This window comes from Hydra vulgaris, chromosome 03, assembly GCF_038396675.1.
Source record: "Hydra vulgaris chromosome 03, alternate assembly HydraT2T_AEP".
In the NCBI taxonomy this organism is placed as follows: domain Eukaryota; kingdom Metazoa; phylum Cnidaria; class Hydrozoa; order Anthoathecata; family Hydridae; genus Hydra; species Hydra vulgaris.
Window position 1 is genome coordinate 45,947,180 of NC_088922.1, and position 27,721 is coordinate 45,974,900.

General features: G+C 26.5%; 2 protein-coding genes across 2 annotated transcripts in view; both read left to right on the top strand.

Annotated features, from left to right (window-relative positions):
- Positions 1-7,033: 7,033 nt before the first annotated feature.
- On the top strand, positions 7,034-7,790 carry LOC100201681 (U3 small nucleolar ribonucleoprotein protein IMP3). The gene has a single exon (XM_065793415.1). It carries the CDS (start codon positions 7,095-7,097, stop codon positions 7,641-7,643), a length of 549 nt encoding a protein of 182 aa, XP_065649487.1. The 5' UTR covers positions 7,034-7,094; the 3' UTR covers positions 7,644-7,790.
- A 1,646-nt stretch (positions 7,791-9,436) lies between these two features.
- Positions 9,437-27,721, top strand: part of LOC101236008 (phosphoribosylformylglycinamidine synthase) — a 50,584-nt gene continuing 32,299 nt past the window's right edge. Inside the window, exons 1-2 of the mRNA XM_065793416.1 lie at positions 9,437-10,302; positions 22,643-22,767. Coding sequence (XP_065649488.1) covers positions 9,470-10,302; positions 22,643-22,767 — 958 coding nt within the window. The 5' untranslated portion in view covers positions 9,437-9,469. The remainder of the gene's footprint in view (positions 10,303-22,642; positions 22,768-27,721) is intronic.

The following is a 27,721-nucleotide window of genomic DNA, read 5'->3' on the forward strand; positions in this document are numbered from 1 at the left end:
AAACAAAAAATGGTATACCTTAGTAATGTTAACAAAGAATTAATTAAGTTTGAAGCGGAATCACGCACAGAACAGAAAAACTCAAGTTTTAATTACTAGATAAATAAACTTTAATTCCTCGAAAAATATAAGTTTCAGCGTTATATATATATGTATATATATATTTTAAAATAATGTTTTAAACAGTAAAGCTTTCCAGAAAGTTACAGGATTGCATTATGTTTTATAGTCACAGCAATCGTTTAAATGCAGTTCATGAATGATCATGCATGGAAGTCATGCATGGAAGTCGCGAATTTGTTGATTTTGTATATATATTTTTAAGAAAATAAATTGCTTGTGAGTATTTTAAGTGAAATATTATACTTCTACTACTCATATTTAATATATAGCGTATAAAGTATAGCGTTTTAAAAATTGCTGTTTATTTTTAAACTGTAGCAATATTATTATGCAAAAAAAATAATCAAATATATATATATATTTAATTTATTCAGGTAGCCTAAAATTTGATAAAAGTACTTTTGTTATAAATGTTTTTTAAGAAAATCATAATAGTATGCATATTGCTTTATGTCCCAGCTATTAATTGCTAAAACAAAGAAAAATCATGCACAGAAATGGAAATGCCCTTAAGCATTTTTTTTTTTTTCACTTTAAATTAGAACTATAAAATCTTTAAACTTATGTTTTATGTTAACTTAATTTGTTATAACAAAAATCTCAATTATAAAGAAATTTTAAACTCACAGTTTTAAGCTCAAAAACATATTTTAAAGTCTAAATTTTAAAAAAGTTTAGATTTTCAAAATATGTTTGTGAGCTTGATTTTTTGTAACAAAAATGCCAATCATAAAAAGTCATGACAAGACATGTGGAAAAAAATAAGAATAATAAAAAAAGAATTAACTATTTTAAAGTTATTGAAATGTTTCGTAAATTGTGTTGTACTTTTAGGTAACCTGAAGAGCAAAATATAACTAAAAAAATGAGGTTTTTATTTTACTATTAAGGATATAGCAGGCTTGGCCAGGAAGGCGTACGATTTCAAGTCTTTATATGACCATGCAAATAATATTTTGTTTTGATGAATTAACCACGGTTTTAAACAAATGCGCTGAAATAATTTGTTTTTAATTACTTGGAAAATAAATGGGCAATTCCACATCAAATCACCTAGTTCATTAAACCATGTGTCTTCCTTTTGTGTTATATTTTGACACATTCCTAATTATAAAAAAGTATTGCATGCAAAATTTCAGCTAAAAAGGTTTAGCGGTTGACAAGATATTGCAATTTTAATACTGACCTGGTTTCCCAAAATGACCCGGTTTTCATAACACTCTGAAAAAACATTTTCCTTAAAATGATAAGAAATAAAAATGGCAAAAACATGAAAATGAACATATATAATGTTTTTTTGATGCTGAATTCAATAAATGTACTTAAAATGCTCAAATATAAAAAGAACATGCATAAAAATTAATAAAACAACTAGTTTCTATATAATCTTACTAGGCACAAAAAATCTAACTGGAAAAACAACTAAAACATACGGAACTTTAATTTCAAAGATGTATTACTTTTTCAAGAAATTCCCAAAAAATATTTGTAAATAAAATAAAGTTAATCGTAATATAAAAAGTTACTTAAATATACAAGATTTGTAAAGGTATCAAAGATGAAAGTTATTTTGACTGTGTTTGTAATAGTTTACAATATTGCTCCCATTTTACTTGTACTTCCTCTATTTCAGCATTTTCAAACACATAGTTTCTACCAGAACTAGAGCAAGCTTGTGAAACAGATAGTTTTTTCAATATGTTGGTGTTTGGAATAAAACAGTGGTCATCTCTTTCAGGCCAGTTAAAACAGATTGATGGACCATTTGGATGAAGAAACTTAACTTTAGCATCAACTTCTTCTAAGTTGGTTTTAGTTACAATGCCGATCCACCACTTATCATCACAGACTACAGCGACATAACAACCTAAAGTGACAGTATCAAGTTGAGATATGTCTTGTTTCTTTTTAAGATTGTGGTCTATTGTATAATTAGTGTCTGTACTACACCTCTTTGCCCCAACCTTGTTGTCTCCAAGATGTATAAATTGATGAAAGCTACGAGTACCAGGTAGAGTTGTTACACCAGTGTACCTTTCTTTTTGCTCTTCACGTTGCAATTGTAAGTCCAATCCCTTTATGTAAATGAAGTTAGCAACTTTGATTTTATCAATACAAAATTCATACATAGCTTCTGATGTGAGAATTTGGTTTCTGTATGGTCGTTTTAAACTTTCTTGTTCTGTTAATCTTTTTACAGTACCACCAATCCCATTGCATGGTGACTTTCCGTGAGACGTGGCAAAAAAGTTCCATTCAATTTTAAGGCAAAATTCGCTCTCTAGTTGACATAGATTGTAAAAGCTTTTACAATTTTTGTACTGTCCTGCGCAACCATCAATGAATAAATGTAATTTGGACAGATTAGAAAATTTTATTTTTAATATTGGTATGATTAGTTGGAATATTTTGTACACATAAGTTACATCATGTATAATGTCATCTGATATAAAACAGTAAGAAATATGTTTCAGTTGACCTTTATCATCTTTATAGTATATGACTAATAGATGTAAAGAACATTGTTGGGTGTTCCAATGATAGCTCTGTATTTCATCTTGGACAACAAAAGCATAATTTTCAGCAAAGTCGCCAATAATGATAATGTTTGATTGATCCATATATTGTTTCAGTTGGTTAAGGTACTGTGATTGAGAGTGAGCAATAAAAGAATGAGCTTGTAGCTTTTCAAAACAAGATGCTAATAGTTCATCAAACGTTGGAACATCAGCTGTTAAACTTAATAGTGTTGCATGGTCAGTAGTTTGCCATTGCTTGTAGTGTATCTCAAAATCATCTCCAAAAATCTCATAAAAATATTTGGTGAGGGGTTCTTTACCAGGACAATCATCACACTGTGCGAGCATGCATTCTTTGTTTTCTACTGAGCAAGCGGTTTTTGAAAGTAAGTCCTTATACTTTAGTCCAATATTTAAAGCATCTACTAGCAATATGGCATTTTGGTGATAAGAACAAATACAAACAGAATGTGTACCACTTGCACCTGGCAAAATGCACCACTTTGGTCTAAGTGAAGCAAATTTTGAGTAACTTATTTGTATTTCTGGATTGTTTTCTTTGTATAATAAATATAGTTCCTTTAAATTACGCAAAAGCAGTTTTTTTTGTTTATGGACGTTCTTTTGAATGCTAAAATAATCTTTTTTTCCAGGCATAGTTCTACATAAATCACTTGAATCATAAAAAAGTTTAACAGAATCTTCTATTTCTTTTTGTAAGACTTTCCCTTTATACAAAGGTGAGATAGCCAACAATCCATTTTTATTAAAAAGTTGTCTAGCCTTTTTTGCTTGATATTCTGTAACTGCAAAGTTATTTTGTACTTCTAATATTGACCAACTTGGGGGTGCCAATGTTAGAAGTTGAACAATAGTTCTTTTGTCAGAACATAGAATTTTTTCTTTTATCAAGCTCATAATTTCATCAAAGTTTTCAGCCTTCTTTTTAATGTCATTTGGTTCATAACACAGTTTTGAGGGAACATTGAATTAACTTTCAGTTTTTCTAGGTTACTTACCATTTCGTTGATGCGTGCATCTTTTCGCTTTCCTTCTGAGAGTATATGTTTTGATGGCTTTGAATGAGATTTTAGAGGAGATATATTAAAATTTTCAAGTTCTTCATTGATCTCCTGTCTTTTTGATTTGAATGATGATATTAGAAAATCTTCATCTTGTTCACCCTGACTTTGCTTCTCTTCTTTAAGATCTGCTTTTTTGGCAATCTTTTGCTTACAGGGTTTGCAAAGTTTCTTCCCAGGAGCAATATTTAAGCTTCTTCTCATCGTGTCTTGTGACTCATTTATCGTAACTACTCTAAGATTTTCTAAAAGTAATTGAATTGTATATGTAATTGCATATAGCTTTATGTATTTTGTATATAGTATAATTGTATGTATAGTTGTATATAGCTTATCTGCACAATTGTTTAAAACATTGTTTATGTTTTGGAAAACACAAATTAAAAAAATATATATATTAAAATACTTAAATTCCACTTTTACTTACTTGTAATTTTCTTTGTATGTTTTTTGAATGGATCACAGCATGCTTTCTGCCGTATAAGATACATTTTCAAATAATTTGTAGCATGTTTTTCACATAATGTTGTTAAGTTTGATAGTTCAATGTTACAGCATAATGATATAGGTATTTTTTCTTCGTTGCTTAAAGTTCCAATAACATCTTGTTGGCCTTTGCATGCATCTGATGTCATTAACCCAATAGAACACATCTTATAATAAACTATTTTGTATAAATGTATTTCCTAAAAAAAAAGAGAATTCTCCTACTTAATTAAAAGAATTCTCCTACTTAAATAAAAGAATTTTCCTACTTAATTTTTAGTAAAAAAAAAAATTTAATATAGAAATAATTCAAACCTTTTCAGAATCCCACTGTTGTATAATTTTTTACACTGATAGATATTGTTAATTTTCTTTATAGATATATTTATATATATATACAATTTATATATATATCAAATTGTTAATTTGTTAAAATTTAAATAAAATTTACGAATGCTGTTTTTTAACTGAACTTTTTATAAACTAGTTATTATAAACTTTTACAAAAGTTGTCAAAATTTTAAAAACAAATGCACATCCATATCACACTAATTCAGTTTTTATATAAAACAAAACAGGATATTTTTTTCAGTTGTTAAGTTCAAATAACTAAGTTATCATATAATTAAGACTTCCTTAAATATAACAAAATTGTTTTTTTTTTTTTAAGGAGTCTTTTAACTAAATATAATATTTTACAGAATTCTATTTGAAAGTTTTTTAAAATAGCTTATTGAAAATTTGATACATCTTTGAAATTAAAGTTCCGTATGTTTCAGTCGTTTTTCTAGTTAGATTTTTTGTGCCTAGTAAGATTATAAACAGCTGAAAATATTAACAGCAAAAAAAAATTTTTTTTGATGGGGGTGTTTTGAGATATTGGGCCCCAAAGTTGTTTTATAGAAACTAGTTGTTTTATTAATTTTTAAGCATGTTCCTTTTATATTTTAGCGTTTTAAGTACATTTATTGAATTCAGCATCAAAAAAACATTATATATGTTTATTTTCATGTTTTTGCCATTTTTATTTCTTATTATTTTAAGAAAAATGTTTATTCAGAGTGTTATGAAAACCGGGTCATTTTAGGAAACCAGGTCAGTATTAAAATTGCAGTATCTTGTCAACCTCTCAACATTTTTAGCTAAAATTTTATATGTTAACTTTTCTTTTTAAGATGCAACAGCCATAGAGGTTTTTAAAAAATTTGAAGACCCATGGTTCAAAATTTTCTAAATTTTGGGTGATTTGATGCGGAATTACCCAAATAATTTCGACACATTTATCTTTACTAATGTTTTTTTATTAGCAAAACGCTTTTAAATAAAGTAGCTAATGATTTTAATTAAAGTATCTTTGAAATTTTTATTGTATAATTGTATAATTTTTGTATAATTGTATAATTTTTTATTTATATTATTTAATTATATAAGATTTTTTTATAAGTAAAACAAAAGTAAAAATTAAAATTTTTTTTTTTTATAAGCGACGACTTTAAACAGCGAAGGTCTCTTTAATGCAGTAGTGGTGTAGTGGTAGAACGCTCACTTCATTAGCAAGAGGTTCGGAGTTCAATCCCCACCATGTCCCTGGTAGTACCGCGCTCAACTTGTTTCTTCGCCCAGCGGCCTTGTTCGTCAAGGTTCGTGTTTCGGAGTTATAGAGTTGAGAGAGGGTTATAACCACAATTAAGTAGCCTCCTCGTTTGTAGTGGCCTTCTCGGCCTTGGGGAGGTGAATTAAAAAAATAATAAATAAATAAACTTTATATTAGAATCATTAAAGTTTTTACTGAGAAGAAAAAAAAAAGACCAACTTTTTTGAAAGTTTGAATTAAATAACTTTGATCTTTACTTGCGTTTTTATATTATTGAAACGCATTTAAATAAAGTAACAAATCACTGCTGATGATTTTTTATGAAAACAATGAATAATATACCTTTTTTTATATTTATTTATGCATTTATTTTTCATTATAAATGTTTTTAAATTAAAAAAAAATTATAACAATTTTTTAAATAAACGATTTAATTATTTTTACTTTTTTTACTTTTTGTGAGAAGAATTGTTAAGAATCTTTTTTTAAACTTTTAAATGTATGCGTTTATTAAACAATTGTCAGTTGTAAGTTGTTACTTTATTTAAAAAGGGTTTCGCATAATATGAAATTATAAAAACATTAGTAAAGATAAACGATTCAAAGTTATTTATTCCAAATGTAATTTAGATAATCTTATCGTTTTAGTTTATTATTTATTTTAGTTAAGTTTTAATTTTATTTTTGCTATTTTAGTTTTAGTAAAGTTATTTTTATTTTGTTTTTCGCTATTTTTTTTATGAAAATTTATTTGCTTCTTTAACGATAAGTTTTTTTAAGTTTCTTTATAGTTGAGTTAAGATTTTTATAGCGCGTTTTTAAAACGCATACAAATTTTTAAAACTTATTAACAGTCGTGGTCAACTTAAGTAAACTCAAATAGTATTATGACGTGAAATCGCACGCCTTCCTGGCCAAACCTGATATGGGCAAGGGTTTGGGATAACTTTACCTTTGTTTTCTGTTTTTTATAACTTATACCTATCAGTTAAATTATCTAGAATTCAGAAAATCAAAATAATAAATTATTTTTTATTTGAGATTTTAATTTCAAAAATTTGAAAGATCTTCAATATAAGTTTTTATAATTTATGTACTATTATATATTTTTTTATAATTTATATAATATAAAAACATTATGCATTATATAATGTTATTATAATAATATATGATTTATATAAGATTATATTAGTATTTATATTTTATATAATATATGTTATGCCATTTATATATTATATTAATCTATTTAGTATTATATTATTAACATTTTATTAGTTTATATTAATAAAAATGGTTCGGAAACTTAAATTTCATGAGCAAAAATTATTAAAAAAGGTTGATTTTATTGACTGGAAGAAAGATAGTACTCTACGAGAAAACAAGATATTACGTAAATACCACATTCAGAAATCTGAAGACTACACAAAGTATAACAAACTATGTGGTTCTGTTCATCAATTAGCAACAAAGATTAAAGAGCTGAGTCCTAAAGACCCATATCGTATTGAGTGTACAAGAAAACTCTTGTTAAAGCTATACAATTTAGGTCTTGTAAATGATTGCAAAGATTTTTCGTTAATTGAAAAAGTTACTTCATCTTCTTTTTGCAGAAGAAGATTACCTGTTGTTATGCATAGAATCAAAATGGCTGAACATATAAAAGACGCTGTTAAGTATATTGAACAAGGTCATGTGCGAGTTGGTCCAGAAGTTGTTCAAGATCCTGCTTATTTAGTACCTCGTAATATGGAGGACTATATCACATGGGTAGATTCATCAAAAATTAGAAAACATGTTATGGAGTATAATGATATTCGAGATGACTTTGATCTTATGTAGTCTTTTAACATACTTCTCAATTTCGTGTTGTTATTTTTGTTTAACGTATATTTTGGTAAAAGCCATTTTTTGACAGATGTTTTTTACAATGTATCAACTATGCCATTAAGTCAATATTTTTACTTAAAAGAAAAGCATTAAAATTTATTTGTACTTTGTTACCTACTGATTGTCTTGTGTAGTTTTATTGTTGTTAACCTTATAAAATTTATGAACTCAATGGTTTTTGGAACCAAAAAATTTTAATTAGCCTATTAATGAATAGGTTTAATTGCTTCAACCTATATGGCTAAAGCAAGAACATATAAACCTAATGAATTGAAGTAAAAACTTAATAATAAACACATAAGCATATTGATTTAATTTATTGTATCTTTTACAGGAGCTTGGAATCTAATGGAATTTTCACTTCTTAATTATAATTCTAGTTATATCACTTTTATATATGCATAAGTTATGTTTTGTATAAAAGCTATTTTATTTTAGTGTATATATTATAAAATTTAATTATTAAATTAGCTTTAAATTGTTTAATTTAATTATTCTATATTATAGTTTATGTTAATGTTTTAGTTGCATATTATATTATGAATTAATTGTCAAGAAGAAACATTGTCTAAAAAAGTGGACATGTGTCTATTGTGCTTTGAACAATCAATATATATGTATATATATATATATATATATATATATATATATATATATATATATATATATATATATATATATACATGTATACGTCACACTAAAATAATCTGCTGCCGGGGGCTTCAGTACATACATCGACTATCTAATAGTCTGCTGATGCAAGGGGGTGATGCAATATTGACTGAGGGTTTGGCATGAGCAGCAATCGTTTCTTTCATTATTCTTTGTTTTTTCCTTCTTTTTCTGAAAACGTCATATGCTATAAAGGTAGGAAAAACTAGTAACAATTTGTTATATATAAACGCTAGTAAATATATGTATGTATGTATGTATATATATATATAAATATATATATACATAAATATATATATATATATATATATATATATATATAAATATATATATATATATATATAAATATATATATATACATGTATATAAATATATATATATATATATATATATATATATATATAAATTTGTTTAATATTCATATTTGTAAAATAATATTTCATGGAAGTTTTACATTTATTCAAGTCACCTGGGTTAAATGAATCGTTCAGTCAATTATTAGTTAAGAAAATAGAACAGAGTTTAAAAGTTAAAACTTTCATTTATTCTTTATAAAAAACGAAAACTGGTGTTCTAATTTAAACAGAATGACGTAAGTTAATAGAAAAGAAGGAAAATAAACTTCAACAATAAAATTTTAAAAATATTGCTTTATTGTTACGTTAGATTAAAAAGTAATTATCAAAAGCTGTTTCATTGATAAAAATTAATATTTTGTTGATAAAAAAGTAATAGTCTTTCGAAAACAAAAGAACAAATTTACCTTTAGTGGCAAAAATGTTACTAAATGTAGAAAGGCAAACTGCGGCAAAAAAATAAATTTGAATAATGAGTAACATAAATTTAAGTAATAAGTTAAAAAATGAACCAGTTTTAATAGTTGCCCGGCCAGGCGATTCAATTGCATCAAAACATTATTTCCAGTAGCCCTTCGAAAAATTTAAGTGGCATTTGCCATCGGGCAACCGCAAGTGTACACCACTGATATATATATATATATATATATATATATATATATATATATATTTATATATATATATATATATATATATTTATATATATATATATAAATTTATTTGATATTCATATTAGTAAAATAATATTACATGGAAGTTTTACATTTATTCAAGTCACCTGGGTTAAATGAATCATTCAGTCAATTATTAGTTAAGAAAATAGAACAGAGTTTACCATATTTTAAGTTTAATATAAAAACTGAAGTTTGCTTTAATATTGGTTACACCAGAGATATAGAATGCAATGAATTGATACAGCTTAAATGGCTTTTGGCTAATAGTTTTGAAGAAGACAATGTTTCAGATTCATCAAACTTGTTGATCCAAAATGGCTTTTTTATTGAAGTAGGTCCACGGTTAAACTTTGCTACTCCTTTTTCAACAAATGCTGTTTCAATATGTCATAGTATTGGCTTAAATAACATCAATAGAATCGAAATGTCAAGATGTTATGTTTTTGAAATGAATTGTTCTAATAAAGAGTCACTTTCAACTTTAGAGTTTAACAAAATAAAAAACATTGTTGAAAACTTTCTTTACGATAAAATGACAGAAATGCCATACATTAGCAAACTTAAATCTTTTACAGTTAATGAAAAACCAAATGAGGTATATGACATAGATATTTTAGGTAAAGGAAAAGCTGCTTTAGAGACTGCTAATGTTGACTTGGGCTTAGCTTTTGATGAGTGGGATTTGAATTATTATACGCAACTATTTCAAGAAAAAGTATGTCGCAATCCAACAAATGTAGAATGTTTTGATCTCGGACAATCTAACAGTGAACATTCTAGACATTGGTTTTTTAAAGGTAAAATCATTATTGATGGAAAAGAAAAAGAGAAATGCTTAATGGACATGGTATGTGGTACCCAGCTATTTTCTAACAACAACAATGTTATCAAGTTTTCAGATAACAGCAGGTATTATTTTGTTACTATATGTTATAGGTTTCATTTTTTTAATATAAAAACTTTACAGTGGACGGCCTTTAGAAAATTATTGTGGTTTTTTGGTAATTAAAAAAAAAATTGTGTCATACATATAGATATATTGATGTTATGCAGAACTATTATATTCAAGTTTCTCAGGAGACACATGTGGTCGCTGTTATATGACCACACATATAAAATTTATTTTGACAACTTGGCCATGGCTTGTAAGTTGTTTTTTTTTATAAAACCGCAAAAATACTGACTAGAATATTTGTTTTATCAATTTAATATATACCGTAAAATCGCTAAAGTTCGGTCACTTAAGCCTTGAACATTTATTTATCACGCATAAATAAAAAAATTTCAATTTTTCCTGAAACATCCAGAAAATTATATTGATAATTGATATTGTAAAAATAAAAAAATGAAAAATAAAAACTCGTACTCAATATTTTGTTTAAATTGAAAACATCTACTTTGACTGAACTTTCAATACCACCTCATAAGTTCGGCCACTATATAAATACTAATAACATATTACAAACTTAATGTCACAAGTAATCAAAACTAATTTTTACATGTTGTTTTATTGTAAAACTATTATATAAATTCAGGTAATACCAGTAACTAGGAAGGGCGTTGCCCCCGGCTGGAAAAAAAAAGTCTTTTCAGAAACAAAAAAAAAAAAAGGAGCACATAAAATAAGGTCTTTTTAAATATAAGTAGTAGTATTTTTAATTTTTATTTTAATTAGTCAACTATTTTATTACTTTGGCCATTATCACATTTGCTACGTCACTGGTTAATAAAATTAAAAATATATTTTTCAATTAAATTAAAAATATATTTTTCAATTAATTTAAAAAGGTTTTTTCAATTAACAAAAAAACACTACTTTGCTTTAAATGAGCTCTGTATGTTTATTGGCAATTCTTGCATGTATCATTGACCATAGTAGAACAACAAGATCCACACAACCAATCGCCACAGAATTCGCAACGCATCCATAATTGTTGTTAAGCTGTAATTTTATCTCCAAACAAAATATCACAAGTTTGACATTTTTCAAAACTCAAAGAACCGTCAGTTAATTTTGAAATTAAGTACAAATTTTTAATTCAAATAAAATATCACGATGTGTATCCATTTAAAAAATGTCAAAAATTTACTGGTAAATTTACAGGTAAAGTTACCGTAAATTTTATATTCACAACACTTATTAACATTTCACAATACTACAGCTAATTGTCTCCTTTGCTGTTTATCTGTGAATGACCAAAGTTAGAGTATTTCAAAATTTCACTTATTTTTATAAAAAAAGTAGTTAATTTTCAAAAATTAATAAATTTTTTTTTGTAAATATAATTAATTTGTTGATTTTTACTAAGATTATATTTGATCATTCATTTTAATAATTTGCTTATTTCAGATTTTAATAGTATGCATTTTTTCAAATTGTTGTTTTGCTAAAGAATTATTTCAGCAGGTTGCATATAAACATTATTATTTTTTTTATAGATTAATATTTACAAACTAATTGCAAATCTTATTTGAGAAAAAAAAGTTTGCAAAATTTGAGTTTAGCATGCTTTTTTTATATTTTTTCTTAAATGATTAAGTTAAATGGTGACCTAACTTGGGCTATTTTACGGTATATATATATATATATGTATATATATATATATATATATATATATATATATATATATATATATATATATATATATATATATATATATATATATATATATATATGTTTGTAACGTTAATATTACAAGAATATATACGTAACAAGCGTCATTTATTGCACCATGAAAAAATTCTTTAGACAAGTGTTGTCTTTGGGTTTTTAGTTATTTATCTAGCTAGCTATCCATTTACTTGTTAACAACATTACTTATTTGATAAAAATTTCTACTGCTTACAAAAAATATATAATTCATTAAGTGCGGTAGTGGTGTAGTGGTAGAGCTCTCGCTTCATAAGCGAGAGGTTCCGAGTTCGATCCCCACCACGTCCCTGGTAGTACTGTGCTCAACTTGTTTCTCCATGCAGCGGCCTTGTTCGTCAAGGTTCGTGTTTCAGAGATATAGAGTTGAGAGAGGGTTATAACCACAATAAAGTAGCCTCCTCGTCTGTAGTGGCCTTCACGGCCTTGAGGAGGTGAATCAACAACAACATAAAAAAACATAAAATAAAAATTATTATGCAATAATAAAGTGAAATAATTTTATATTTTATCAGTTAAATAGTTTTATATTTTATCAATATAACTTAGAGTGTAATAATGTTATATTTATCAGTTAGTTCAATCTAATCAAAAACATTTCAATTAGAGCTCTTAATTATTATTTTTTATTGCAACAACCTTTTAAAAAGCATTGCAGTTTATTATGCAATTAATTTTTTTTTTTTTAATAAAAATGACTTTGTATTTTTCATTTTAGTTACAATGATAATTATACTATTGAGAGAAAAAATTATACTTTTGCTCTTGTAAACCATTTTAGGGGAGTGGTTGAGAGAGAGAGCTAAAGCTCTTACTTCCTGCTGAGGCCTGCATATATATACAGGGCTCGAAATAAGTGCCGGACATTGGACATTGTCCTGCTCTTATTGGGTAAAAAACGACATCTATCAGTCATTCTGTCTGACCCGTATTTTATGTGCATTTATTTTCTAATCATTTTAGTTGTTATAAAATTATTAATAAATTCGGTATTGTAGATAAACTTTATTTTTTGAACTTTTATTTTCTATACAAAACAAAAATTGAAGTTGAACACAGGGCTACATTAATAAAATATGTCATTATTATGACTTAATTCATTTTTAAAAGACACCAATTCATAACATTATTTTTGAATTAAGTAGCCCGGTTTTTATCATTTATATTAAAACATTGCAATTTGTTATTAATTTAAATTTATAGTTTAGTATTTATTTTTATTTTTTGTCCCATGGTTTTTATAAATTTCAAACAAATATTTTAGCTTTTAAAACTCCTTTTAAATTTATTTTTATGTAATAGTTATTTTAATGCTTATAGAAACCAGTACTTCTTATTACACTATTTAATTTGAGTTGTTATGTAACGTTTGTTTTTGCTCTAAAAGTTTTTGCTATTAAAAGTGTTTATAAAATTAATTTAAAAGTTTGAAAAGATTTATAAAAAAATGCATATTTATATAAATGTAATTGCGTATGATATTCTTTGATAATTTAAATAAAATGGTTTTATTATAAACATTATAATTAATTTGTTGCTTTATTTAATAAAGTAAACTTAATAATTTATGTGTTTAATATATTTACATAGTAAATTATATATTTAATAATTTTGTATATTTATTATACATTTATATTATATATTTAATTATGTATTTAATAATTACATAATTTATATATTTAATATATTTACATAATAGTTTATCTATTTAATAATTTATAAAGCATTTCACATAGTATAGTAATTTTAAAAAAATGTAATATAAATATATTTTCTTTTTCAAATTTTAGTTTAAACTTAGTGAGCTTAGATTTTTTCTTTTTCTTTAAGATTTTCTTTTTGTTAGATAATTTATCAAATTTTCTTTTTGTTTTCAGCGCATTTTGAAACGCCTAGAGTTGTCAAAACAAATTGCATTGTCAAGTTGTAAAAACAAAATATTTTATGCGTGGTCAGGAATGGCGTTCGATCGCATTTCTTTTATTTTTATCGGACATGTCCGTCAAACTTGATTAATTATGTATTTACCGGACAAATTGTTCAGAACAAAAATGTTTGTTATTTTGAGTATATATATATATATATATATATATATATATATATATATATATATATATATATATATATATATATATATATATCAGGCCTTGTTACGAGATTTCGCTGCGTAGCGAAAACGCGTAGCGCATTTCTAAGTAACTCAACTCAGCAAATATATTTTGAATCGTTAGAAGTTATATTGCGTCACTAGCGTTTTTTCAAGTACCGCATTGTAATTAAAGTTATTTTATTAACGCGTTAAAAATCATACAAACAGTTTGTTTTTTTCTCACTATAACAAAAGTTACAAATAAAATCTAAGTTCTTATTAAAATGTGAACTAAATTTTATTTTGAGAAAAATATTTTTTTCATGAAACGTAAAATATTTGTTTATTTTCTTATGATTTTCTTTTCAAATATGAACTAAATTTTATTTTGAAAAAAATATTTTTTTCATGAAACGTAAAATATTTGTTTATTTTCTTATGATTTTATATTTGGTTTTTGGTTATTTTATTAACTGTTAATACATTTTTTCTTATTTAATTTGTGAACTCTTTTTAATAATGTTTTCAAACAATAAAGTTTTTTTTTTGTTATTTATCAGTTACCGATAACATATTCGTGATCATAATTTATTTTCATAAATTAAATGAACGTCATTGAAACTTTACGTTATTGAATTAACAATAAACAAAATATCTTATTAATAAAATATTTACATCAAAATAAATCGTGCATTTTTTAAACTTATTATGACTAAAAATAATTTTTATATTTAAAAGGAATTTATATATTTAATTCCTTAAGATAAAACTTAAAACACTTCTTTTTTTTTAACTAATTTTTAATAACAAAAAAAAAATTATGAAACAAACTGTTTCTTTAACAAAAAAATCTATTATTTTACTATTGCGGTTAAATACTTACGACTTTATTTCTTCTGAATAAACGTCACGTTAACGGTAATCAAAAGATAGTTTAAATATTCTAAAAGATAAGTTTTTGCGTAGCGCAAAACTGCTGAACGCGTAGGCAAATCGCCTTTTCGCAAGCAAAATGTGAGCTGCGTAGCGCTTCTTAACAAGGCCTGATATATATATATATATATATATATATATACACATACACACACACACACACACACACACACACACACACACACACACACACACACACACACACACACACACACACACACACACACACATATATATATATATATATATATATGTATATATGCACACACATACACAAGTCTTCTCAGGAAAGGTGTAGCATATAGTTTTTTTTTTTGACAACTTGGCCATAGCTCTTTGCAAATTAGGACAATTACCGCGTTAAAAAATGTGCTGAATAAACAAATATAAACTTGAACTAAAGTTTAAAATAAACAAACCATAAACTGAAATAAAAATAAAAAAATAAAAATCTTAACATTAAATAATTAAAAGATAAATCAAAAAATGTAAAAGTATAAAATTTTATTTTAATTTAAAAATGTTTCACTTAATGGAGTTTAGAAAAGATTGAAGTCCTAAAGTTGTTTAATCTAAATAAAGTTATTTACTTCAAAACTTAATTATTTAAAAATTGGAAAATTTGATAATTTCCAATGTCTATTAAGAAAATAAAGGATTTGAGCCTTCATTTAAGGCCTCATAAACAGTCACGACCTTATTATTATTATTTTTTTAAATAAAGGTTTTACAATAAATTGTGTAGGCATAAACTGCCTGTCAACCTAATTATATAATACTTGACAATTACAGAGTTTGTATAACTAATTGAAAATAAAATGTGGATTAGTCGTAGAGAAGCCATTCATTTTTTAGTTGATTGTCTAGAAGCAGTTTAAACGTTTTTAGAGATAACGCTAATACAATGTGATTAAGAAGAGAGTTCCATTTATTTATTATTCTTAGAGAAAAAAAATTCATACGTAAATTTAATTGCGAAGATTGTTTTTTAAGTTTATATATATGACCACGAGTAATAAATTTACTATCTATTTCAAAAAGACTTCTGTCACTATTGTTGTTTTTGCACCATTTGTAAACGTTGATTAGTTCTAGTTGCCGTTTGTCTTTGAGAATTCCAGGGTTACAGATTGATCCATAGTATTCTAGGTGAGGGCGGACTAGTGCTGAAAATAGTTTTTTGAAGGATAATAAGTCTGGATATGATGTATGTGTTCTTTTTATTATTCCTATTATTTGTGTGGCTTTGTTGACTTGAATAGTTGTGTGTTTGGAAAATAATAAGTTCGAATCTATGTGAACACCTAAATCTCGTTCGCAATTTGTGGTTTTAATGTTTACTCTTATATTTTTTTCTGGATCATGCATATTATAAGTATGGGATTTGTTGTTGTTTCCTAAGTGCATTACAGAACATTTATCAATGTTAAATTTCATTCCCCATTTTTGAGACCATGTAACAAGAGCGTCGATGTCATTTTGTAATTCTTGCGCAGACTGAGTATTTTCAATAGAACGGAAGATTTTGGTATCGTCAGCAAAAAGAGCAGCTTTTGATTTGATTACTTCGGGGATATCGTTGACATATATAATAAAAAGTAAAGCTGAAAGGACGGAGCCTTGGGGAACTCCACTTTTAACGGGTACCCAGTTTGAATAATTTCCATTAACAACAACTCTTTGTCTACGGTTTTTCAAAAAGTTTTTAATCCAATATAGTATTGATCCATTTGTACCATAAGCTTTTAGTTTCGAAATAAGAAAATTATGTGGAACTTTGTCAAAGGCTTTTTCAAAATCAAGATAAATGTTGTCGATGGGAATATTATTATCAAGTGATGACGTCCAATAATTAATTACAGTTAAAAGGTTAGTTAAGCAGGAATGATCTGGACGAAATCCATATTGGTGTGGACTTAATAAGTTATTTTTAATCAAGTGTGTCATAATATGATTTTTTATAATTTTTTCAAAGATTTTTATTAAAGTACAAGTTATACTGATAGGTCTATAATTAAGTGCTTTTGATCTGTCTCCTTTTTTGAATATGGGTGTAATTGTTGCGTCTTTCCATATTTGGGGTATTGATCCTCTCTCAAGTACTTTGTTAAAAATAGTAGATAGATGTTTAGACATTTGAAAGCAAGTTTTCTTAAATATTATTGGGTGTAATGCATCAGGGCCTGCTGATTTAGATGAGTTTAGACTTTTGAGGTATGTTTCGATATTTTCCGGACTTAGATCAATATTGTTTGTTAGTGGATTTACATTTTTATATGTTAGGTTAAATGGTGGTGTTGCTGTTATTTTTTTGTTTGAAAAAGTATCAGCTAAAAAAATATTGAATAGATGAGCTTTATCTAGATCAGTAGTTGCAACAATATTATTGTATTGGATGTCAGGGAATGCTTCTTTGTTTTTTCTTTTTGATTTGACATACGAGTAAAATGCTTTTGGATTTTGGTCTATGTTTCTCGCCAGTTTTTTTTCAAATTCAATAATTGCTTTTCTGCACGCAGTTTTTGCTTTGTTTCGTGAAATGCGGTACTCATTATATGTTTCTTCATTTCTGTTCAATATATATTGACGATATTTCTCTCGTTTAAATTTACGTTCTTTGACTATTTGAAAGTCAATCCATTTTGAGCGTTTTATATTATTAAAGTTAGATTTTGGGATATTATTGTTGATAGTAATTTTAAGTTTATTGAAAAAGATACTCCATAGTTGGTCAGAGTTGGATGTTGGACAGAGTTTAATATTTGCAAGGTCTTCATTAATTTTGTCATAGTTCCCTTTTGTATATAAATGCTTTGTATGTTATTGCGGTATATTTATAATAGATTCAATCGATACAGTAAAGTAGAGTAGTTGATGATGACTTTTGCCAATGGGTGCTAGATGAGTTAAAAAGGAAATCATGTTTTCATCAGAAGTAAATAAGAGGTCAATTGTAGAAGGACTTTGATTTTGTCTGATGTGTGTTGCTTTTGAAATATGTTGGGTTAAAAAAGAATCGCGAATATTTTCAGTAAATTTAATTGATTTAGAGGAATTTGTAATAGGCTGTTTTGGATTTTGCCAGATGATATCTGGGTTGTTAAAATCTCCTATAATAAGAATGTTTGGATATTTGTTTGAAAGTTTGGCAATGTGTTGATTTATCCAGTTAGTATTTTCATCGTTACTATTTGGTGATCTATAATATAAACTTAACAATAACTTAGAAGTTTTCGTTGCATTTTCACAACCGAGTGATTCAAATGGAAATATATCTAGGTTTATTAGGGATGACTTTAGTTTGCTATGTATAAATATTGCTAAACCTCTTCGGCAAGAACTATTCTTGTGATTTGTATGTAGTAAGTAATTTTCAATAGCAGACTCGAGATCATTAACTTCAATTTTTTTATTTTTAGGCAGAGTTTCTGTTAGAAAAATAATTTCGGGTTTAAGATTGTTTTCAATTTGTTTGAGCTCATGGCGTTTATTTATGGAGTTGATGTTTGTGTATATAACTTTGATGGATTTAATTTCAGTAACTTTTTGAATGGTTTGAAAATTATTCCAATTTTTTATAGTTTTTTTATATTTTTTGTTTACTAAAATTAAGTTTGATGACTTCGTTGCGCCTAATGCACCATTAAAAAGGTGAGTTTGGTTCATTTTCAAGGAGTATTTGGTTTTTCTTATTTCTTTCTTTTCTAAGTTGATAATCGATTAGCCTTTCGGCAAGTGTCATATCTGGATTAATGAAGACGTTTGTATATTTTATCTTTTTGCGTAATTCCCTAGCGGCAAGTAAAACTTTATTACGTTTGCTGTTTTCAGGAAGTACTGCAATAATGGGTGGAGGAGTTTTTGAGTCTTTTTTGTTTTTCAATCTTATTATTTTAATAGGTTTTTATTGCCTTTACCAATTTCCACAAATATCTCGTCAATTTTTTTTTTTTTTCGTCGTTGTTTTTTTCAAGTTCTTTTAAATTATTTGATTCTGGAATTCCAAAAACAATAATGTTCTTCTCAAGCTTTTTTTTTTTCTTCCTGTTCAGATAATATAGTTTTGGTAATTGAGTTTACAACAATAGCTTTATCTGCAGATTTATTTTTGTTATAAAGATTTGACCAAAATGTAGCTGAACTATTTTTGGTTTCTTTTTTCGATTCTAATAATTCAATTCTTTTTATAATTCTTTAAATAGTTTCGTTTTGATCACGTTTATTAATATAGTATTTAATCATCCTAAATGCTACACTAATGTACCTAATGGGCACTGGACCTAAATAAGACATCTTTTAAATGAAACAATGTTCAAAATGTTCACAAAAAAATGTTTAAATCTAAAAAAAACATTCAAATTATTAATTTTTTCAATATTACTACCCACTAGGTAGTAATATTGAAAAAATTATTAATTTTCATATTTATAAAAAATCTTTTTCTGTTTTATAAAATGCAAAATAAAACACTTTTGAAGTTCTATAAATATTATATGCACAACATATATACCCATATTATATACTCGAACAAACGAAAGGGAGAGATTTTTTAAAAAAGTTTAAAATTTCTAAAAACATCAAAGCAACAGGAGAAATTTGTTGCGCATATATGTTGGATAAACTTTTATTATTAAATGTGCTCAAGTTATTAGTTCTAATAAGTTCTGCAAATTAATAAAGAAAAAAATTAATAAGACCATCCTGCTACTTCAGTAGGTTCTACTGTGGAGCCAATATATATATATATTTATATATATATATATATATATATATATATATATATATATATATATATATTTATATATATATATATATATTTATATATATATATATATATTTTTATATATATATATATATATTTATGTATATATATATATATATATTTATGTATATATATATATATATACACTGGCGAGCAAAAAAAAGTGAACAGTACAATTTTTCAGTAAATTATGTATTATTAATCAATTAAAAATATAATACATAAAATATAACATATCGCTTATGTTAAATACATATACATACACATATATACGACTCATTTTGAAAAAAAAAATTAATATTTTGTGTGGCCAACACCATTTTTTATCACTTCGTTTAATTGACACGGCATCGACTCAATTAAATTTGCTATCAAACGTTCAGGTATTGTAACCCAAACTTGTTTTATGGCTCCCCAAAGATCATCCAAAGATGAAATATTATTTTTATGGAACTCTTTATCCATATAGTCCCACAAATTTTCAATGGGATTAAGGTCTGGACTTTGGGCAGGCTAATTTTCAAAAAGGAAGATATTGTTATCCTTGAGCCATTTTTTAACTTGTTTAGACGTATGGCAAGAAGCATTGTCATTTTGAAATTTAATTTCATCCTCTTCTAATTCTTCCAGTGTGGGCAGCAAAGATTTTTGTAGAATACTAATGTATTCTTTGGAATTTATTCGTAATCCATCTTCGACTCTATGCAATCTGCCCACACCTTTGGCAGAAAAACAACCCCAAACCATAATTCCAAGATTACCCTTTACCGTTTGGTGAATACAATCTGGATTTAATTGTTCGTTCTTACGTCTAATGCACATCTGTGGACGATCTGAATGCAAACAAAATCGTGATTCATCTGACCATAATATTTTTGTCCAGTCTGTGTTTTTATTATATTTCACCCAAGCTAACCTTGCTTTTTTATGGCGTGCTGTAAGAAGAGGTACTTTTTTACATGGGTGTATTTTGAACCCCTGATCTTTAAGACGCCTTGAAATTGTCTATCAGCTAACCTTTTTATCATCAGAACACGTAAAAGTTTCTGCGATATGCGTCATAGTGGTTTTACGATTTTTTAAAACATTCAATTTTAACTTGTGACAATCTCTTTCCGTCAATTTTTTTGGTCTGACAGAACCTTTTTTTCTAGCTGTTGTTTTATTGTTTTTCTGACGTGAAAGTATCTTGTGAACTCCACCAACACTAATGTTTACACCTTGAGCTTTCATAATTTGAATAATTTGGCGTATCGATTTACCGCACGCACTCATTCCAACAATAATTCCTTTTTGTTCCATTGTTAAATGAGCGATAATACGTCCTATTTCACCCACGCTCTAATACCAACTACAGATTTTGCTGACAACGTTCACTGTATTCATATCTAATGTTTAGAAGTTTATTCATGTTTTCTTTGAAAGATGAACGTAAATTCTTTGATAGTACGAACAAAAATAAACAAGCTTGTATGAGTTTCTGTCCAGAGCTCTTTCATTTTATGCGTAAGCAGTCGCTGTTCGCTTTTTTTTGCTCGCCAGTGTATATATATATATATATATATTTATATTTATATATATACGTTAGGGTGTCCCAAAAAACAACATTTTTGAAAAATATATGCAGACACCCCCTTAATGTGTTCTATCTAATACAAGAACACTAGATTTAAAATTTTTTTGAATAAAAAATATTTTAAGGGGTCCCTCAAGACCCGCGAATATTTAATGGGTCCCTAATATTTTCAAAAAAAATTTTTCAAAAATATGTCAACCTGGTACTCAAATGAAGCGAAATTATATAAAAATTTCAAAAATAATATAGATTTCAAATATAAAATTGTTATTTTTGGTTTTATTACATAAAAAATTACGTTTTTTAACAAAAAACAAAAAAGTGCATTTTTTATGTATTTTATGACAATTTTAATAAATAAGTTAAAATTTTTCCAAATTAAATATTATTTTTGAAATTTTTATATAATTTTGCTTCGTTTAAGTACCAGGTTGATATACTTTTAAAAAACTTTTTTTTTGAAAATATTAGGGACCCATTAAATATTCCAGGGTCTTGAGGGACCCCTTAAAATATTTTTTATTCAAAAAAATTTAAAATCTAGTGTTTTTGTATTAGATAGAACACATTAAGGGGGTCTCTGCATATATTTTCGAAGATGGTGTTTTTTGGGACACCCCAATATACGTATATTTATTTATTTATAAATATATATTTATATATATATATATATATATATATATATATATATATATATATATATATATATATATACATATATGTATATATATTTATATATGGGCTATGTAATATTATATATCAGGCAATTTAAAAGCTATGTAGTGGGCCATATAGTTTATATATATATACATACATACATACATATATATATATATATATATATATATATATATATATATATATATATATATATATATATATATATATATATATATATATTTATATTTACATACATATATATATATACACTTATAATAAAGGTCTTAAAATTACCACTTATCTACTCTATATCATCTAACAAAACAAAATTAAGTTCAGATTGTTTCAAAATAAATTAATTTAATTGAGGAAACTATTTAAATGTATTGTTTTGTAGAAATTTCTTTTGAATAATATTAGTGACATGAAATATTCAAAAGACCCAAATAAGTTTTGATCAGACATTTTATCCAGGACTTTATAAATACCTAAATTGAGCCCTGTATATATATATATATATATATATATATATATATATATATATATATATATATATATATATATATATATTCAATTTAGTGCAATTGACGGTTTTGTTGTGCGTGTACTTGTACCAAAAAGTTCTTTTGAAGTTAGTGAATATGTAGAGAAAGAAAAGTTAAGGCACATCATTTTTACTGCAGAAACGCACAACTTTCCCACTGGTATGTTTACTATTTAAAGTTATACACAATAAAAATTTTTAAAAAAGTAATAATTTTGTAAAATCCTGAATAAAATTAATTCAATCTGTTTAAAGTTTATGCATTAAAATAAAATTTTTCAATCATCTAGTAAAATTAAAACTATTGGTTTTAATAAATATATAATAAATAAAACTGTTGGTTATAAAAAAAAGTTATATATTGTTTAATAATTGAATTTAAATTTGCATTAAAATACCTTTAATTTGTATTGAATTTAGTATTAATTTAATTTGAAGTTAACATTGATCATTTTTATTCTCTCTACTGTTTTTATAAAATAAAATAAATTTAACAGAACTATGTATTTATAGAATTAATTACTTAAAATATGCCATAAGAATAAAATACTACCAGTATGGCAACAGCTACCGGCATGGCAACAGTGCACAAAATTAATTAATCAACTTAATCATCAGTAAAACCAGGAAAATCTCTTCTTCTTTGTTCAGCGTTAATATTAATCATCAGTTGAATAATTTTCTGGCGATTATTTGTCATAAAGAGAAACATGAGCTTAGCAGCTTTTTCTCAATACCCAATCTATTTCTCAGTTTTGAATGTACTACGCTCTTTGTAGGAGTAGAACACACTCAACTTCTGTAACTACCGCAGTCATCAATTAAATTTAATATTTTACTTTCAGTGTTACCACGTTGTGATGTGAACCACTGAACAGATAATAATGCTGTTAAAACCTCCAAATTAAATTCAAATTCCAGGAATGTGTATTGCTTTACTCTGAATTTCATAACTATGGAAATGTTATGTGTGTATTGTAGATTGGCATATTCTAACACAGTATTTTTTTTCAACTTCAATTAAAATTAGACATTGGTAATGAAGGTCAAGAAAAAAAGCCATTAGATGGGATGGTGTCACTATCTTTTCCTTTTTTCCAAAAGTTTGTTTTCTAGATGCTTCGACACTTCCACTACATCTGCTGTTTTGAATTTGTCACTCTGTGCTTTATTAAGTGCAAAAGCAACAGGTTCTAGGTAAGCAAGTAGATCTTTGCAGGCTTCTTAATGGCTAGATAAGAGACATTCCATAGCACAGATTTTCAGTGCAAGATTCATAGATTTTTAGCTAAGTTGACTAATTTGATGGTTCCTAAAATACTATATGATCTTTAACATTGTTTTTAACATTTCTAGGCCATGTGCTAACAAATTTTTTATATGTGTAGAGCAACCATATGTAACTACATCAATATCTAATTGAAGTTTAATATTATGTCTCATTTTTAATACATTATAATGTCAGTAACAATGCTTACTATATGAAATTCAAGTTTGAGCTTGAATTTTTTAACTTATGAAACTGGTCTTCGTGAATTCAGAATTCTTCAGAATTGCAAGCTTTCAGATCATGTCAATTGTGTCAGTTAAATAGACATCTAGGTTTCAGTTGTAATTGTTACACAATTGGCTCCTTTTGAATGTTTGACCAACCATCCATTTACAAACTCTACATTTATAGCATCTTTTGTTTTAATCTTTTCCTTATCAAACATAATTAGTAGGAGTTTGTCAGCTACCTCCTTTCTTATTGGTCCACTATAGCCTGCTCTCAGCATCAACATAAGTTTTTAGAACTTGTGAACATTTGAAATAACTTTTCTTCTGTTGAGTCTTATCTCTTGCAAAGTTCACCAGACCTACTTACTCTTTGAGAGTCTAATTTGAGTTCAGCTGTCTCATCTTGTGATTTTAGTTTTAATAGTTATCTTCCTTTAATTCATAAAGACTCCAATAGTCACATGCTCGGCCTGGGCATTTACATTCATAAGAATTCACCCATTTGTCAGGAAACTAGGTTTTAATCTACAGACTATTCTTTTATGAGCTTTTGTTTAGCACCACTTCATTCTATCATCTTTCTATTTGTTTTATATCACTCTCCTTGGTCTCAAGACTTCATTCTTTTTGATGTTATTTTTGATCAAATTGATCAATTCTTTTCTCTTTACCATTCAGCCAATATCGTTGTTGTTGGTGACTTTAATGTCATCACACTGGCTCTAGTATCAGTGACTCTGCAGGTGTTAAGGCCCACAACTTTTGCCTTTCTCAATCTCTAACACAAACAGTCAATTACTCTCTTTCCAGACAATCCAAATCACTTAACTTCTCTACTTGAATTTTGTCTTGTTTCTGATCCCAGTCAGTGCTCAGTTTCTCCACATTCACCTTTAGGTGTCTCTGATCACGGATTGATCTCTTTAAAACTATTATCTCATTCTTCTTCATCATCAGAATCCCCCTATCATTGTACCTTATACAATTACCTTAATGCTGACTGGGACCCTTCCGTGATTTTCTAGGTGATGGCACTTTCTGTAGAAATCTTTCGTCTTCCTGCTGACAAATGTGCTTTAAGTATCTGTTTGCTGTTGCTAGAAACCATTGTAAAAAGGTTTTGTCTAATGCTAAAGCCCACTATTCTCAGGTTACAAAATCTCGTATTTTATCTCAAAAATTAGGTTCCAGAGACTTCTGGAGAATCTTTAACAGTGTCAATAATAAGAGTGAATCTGTTATACCTCCTCTTTTGCATGGTTCAGATTTTGTTACCTCACCTAAAGACAAAGCTGAATTGTTTGCTAAGAACTTTTCATCAATCTCAGGCCTTGTTAAGAAGCATTATGCAGCTCGCATTTTGCTTGCGAAAAGGCGATTTGCCTTCGCGTTCAGCAGTTTTACGCTACGCAAAAACTTATATCTTTTAGAATATTTAAATTACCTTTTGATTATCGTTAATGTGATGTTTATTCAGAAGAAATAAAGTCGTAAGTAAAAGCATTTAACCGCAATTGTAAACTAATAGATTTTTTGTTAAAGAAACAGTTTGTTTTATAATTTTTTTTGTTGTTGTTAAAAATTAGTTAAAAAAAATAAAGTGTTTTAAGTTTTATCTTAAGGAATTAAATATACAAATTTCTTTTAAATATAAAAATTATTTTTAGTCATAATAGTTTAAAAAATGTACGATTTATTTTGATGTAAATATTTTATTAATAAGATATTTTGTTTATTGTTAATTCAATAACGTAAAGTTTTAATGACGTTCGTTTAATTTATGAAAATAAATTATGATCACGAAAATGTTATCGGTAACTGATAAATAACAAAAAAAAACTCTTTATTGTTTAAAAACATTATTAAAAGGAGTTCGCAAAATAAATAAGAAAAAAATTTATTAACAGTTAATAAAATAACCAAAAACCAACTGTAAAATCATAAGAAAATAATCAAACATTATTTTACGTTTCATGAAAAAAATATTTTTTTCAAAATAAAATTTAGTTCATATTTGAAAAAAATAATAAAAATGATTTTTTAAATAAGAACTTGAATTTTATTTGTAACTTTTGTTATAGTGAGAAAAAAACAAACTGTTTGTATGATTATTAGCGTGTTAATAAAATAACTTTAGTTACAATGCACATACTTGAAAAGACGCTAGTGATGCAATATAACTTCTAACGATGCAAAATATATTTGTTGAGTAGAGTTACCTAGAAATGCGTTATGCGTTTTCACTACGCAGCGAAATCTCGTAACAAGGCCTGAATCTCATCTCCTGATTCCACTTATCACATCCTACCTAATATAACAGGCAAACAAGTTGATCCGTTGCTTGACATTTGTATCACTCCAGCTTCTGTATCTAAAGTGATTTCCTGCTTAAACTCTTTTACAGCTTGTGGTCCAGACAACATACCTGTTATAGTCTTACAGAAGCTTTTTCCGGAGCTGTCATCTATACTTTCAAAACTATTTAGCAAGTGCTTATCAGAGTCTTGTTTTACAGCCTGCTGAAAAGTGGGATTTTTAATCTCTATTTACAAAAATTCTGGATAGCAATCTGACTCGTCTAACAACAGTCTCATTAGTCTTCTTCCTATCATAAGCAAGGTTTTTGAGTCTTTAATTAACAAACACTTAATCTCTCATCTTGAATCTAATAATTTACTTTCTGATCATCAATATGGTTTTTAATCTTCTCGTTCTACTGCTGATTTGTTAATGGTAATAACTTATAGGTTTTATTGTGCATTAGATAGATGTGGAGAGGTTAAGGGTATCGCCCTCAACATTTTAATTCGGCTTCTTTAACTCCCCAAGAACATTTAAAAGGCAACATGTTAATTGTAAAGAAAGTGTGTGAGGAGAAAAAGCAAATTTTTTTGCTTTTTTAAGCATTCCATTAAAAAGATATAGGATAATAATGATGAATAGTCAAACTAAATACATTAAAAAATAAGGATTGCATTAGCTAATTAGTAATACAATAAATGATTATCGTATAATGCAAAAAAGAATTAGTCCTTAAATTATTAGCACCACCAGTATTTTTTGCATTTTTAGAAAGATTGTTTTCTGAAAATATTTATGATAAAAAATGTACAAGGCTGTTACCTCAACGTGGAGAAACGTTAATGTTTATACATAATAATACAAATAAATTTATAAATGAGTCATAAAATTGAATTTCTTGCACAAAGTTAATTCTTAATTATTTGAATTATATAACTTGAACTAAAACTTTTTAAGGCTACTAAGATTACTAATGATTATTGAAAAACTTTTTTGTGTTTAAGTTCTCTCATTCATTAGAAACCTAGAACTCGAAAAGAGTTTTTGTTCTAGGTTCTCTCATTCTTTTAGTTTTTAAATGGTTTGATCAGGTCTAAACTGGGTATCTTTAAGACTGCAGCAATAGTTAATAAAACAAATTTTTTTCTTATTATTGATTAACATGAAATATCTAACATAACCAACCAAATTATTCTATTATTCAGCCGGATACCTAACATCAGATAATATACAAATCCGGCTTGGATCCTATCCTGCCAGATATTTTATCTAGGATCCCTATTGATAACTACCAATATAAAAACTTTATCTTA

Bases quoted from the DNA above. Each gene is read 5' to 3' on its own strand.
- LOC100201681 (XM_065793415.1), top strand. From the start codon at position 7,095: ATGGTTCGGAAACTTAAATTTCATGAGCAAAAATTATTAAAAAAGGTT.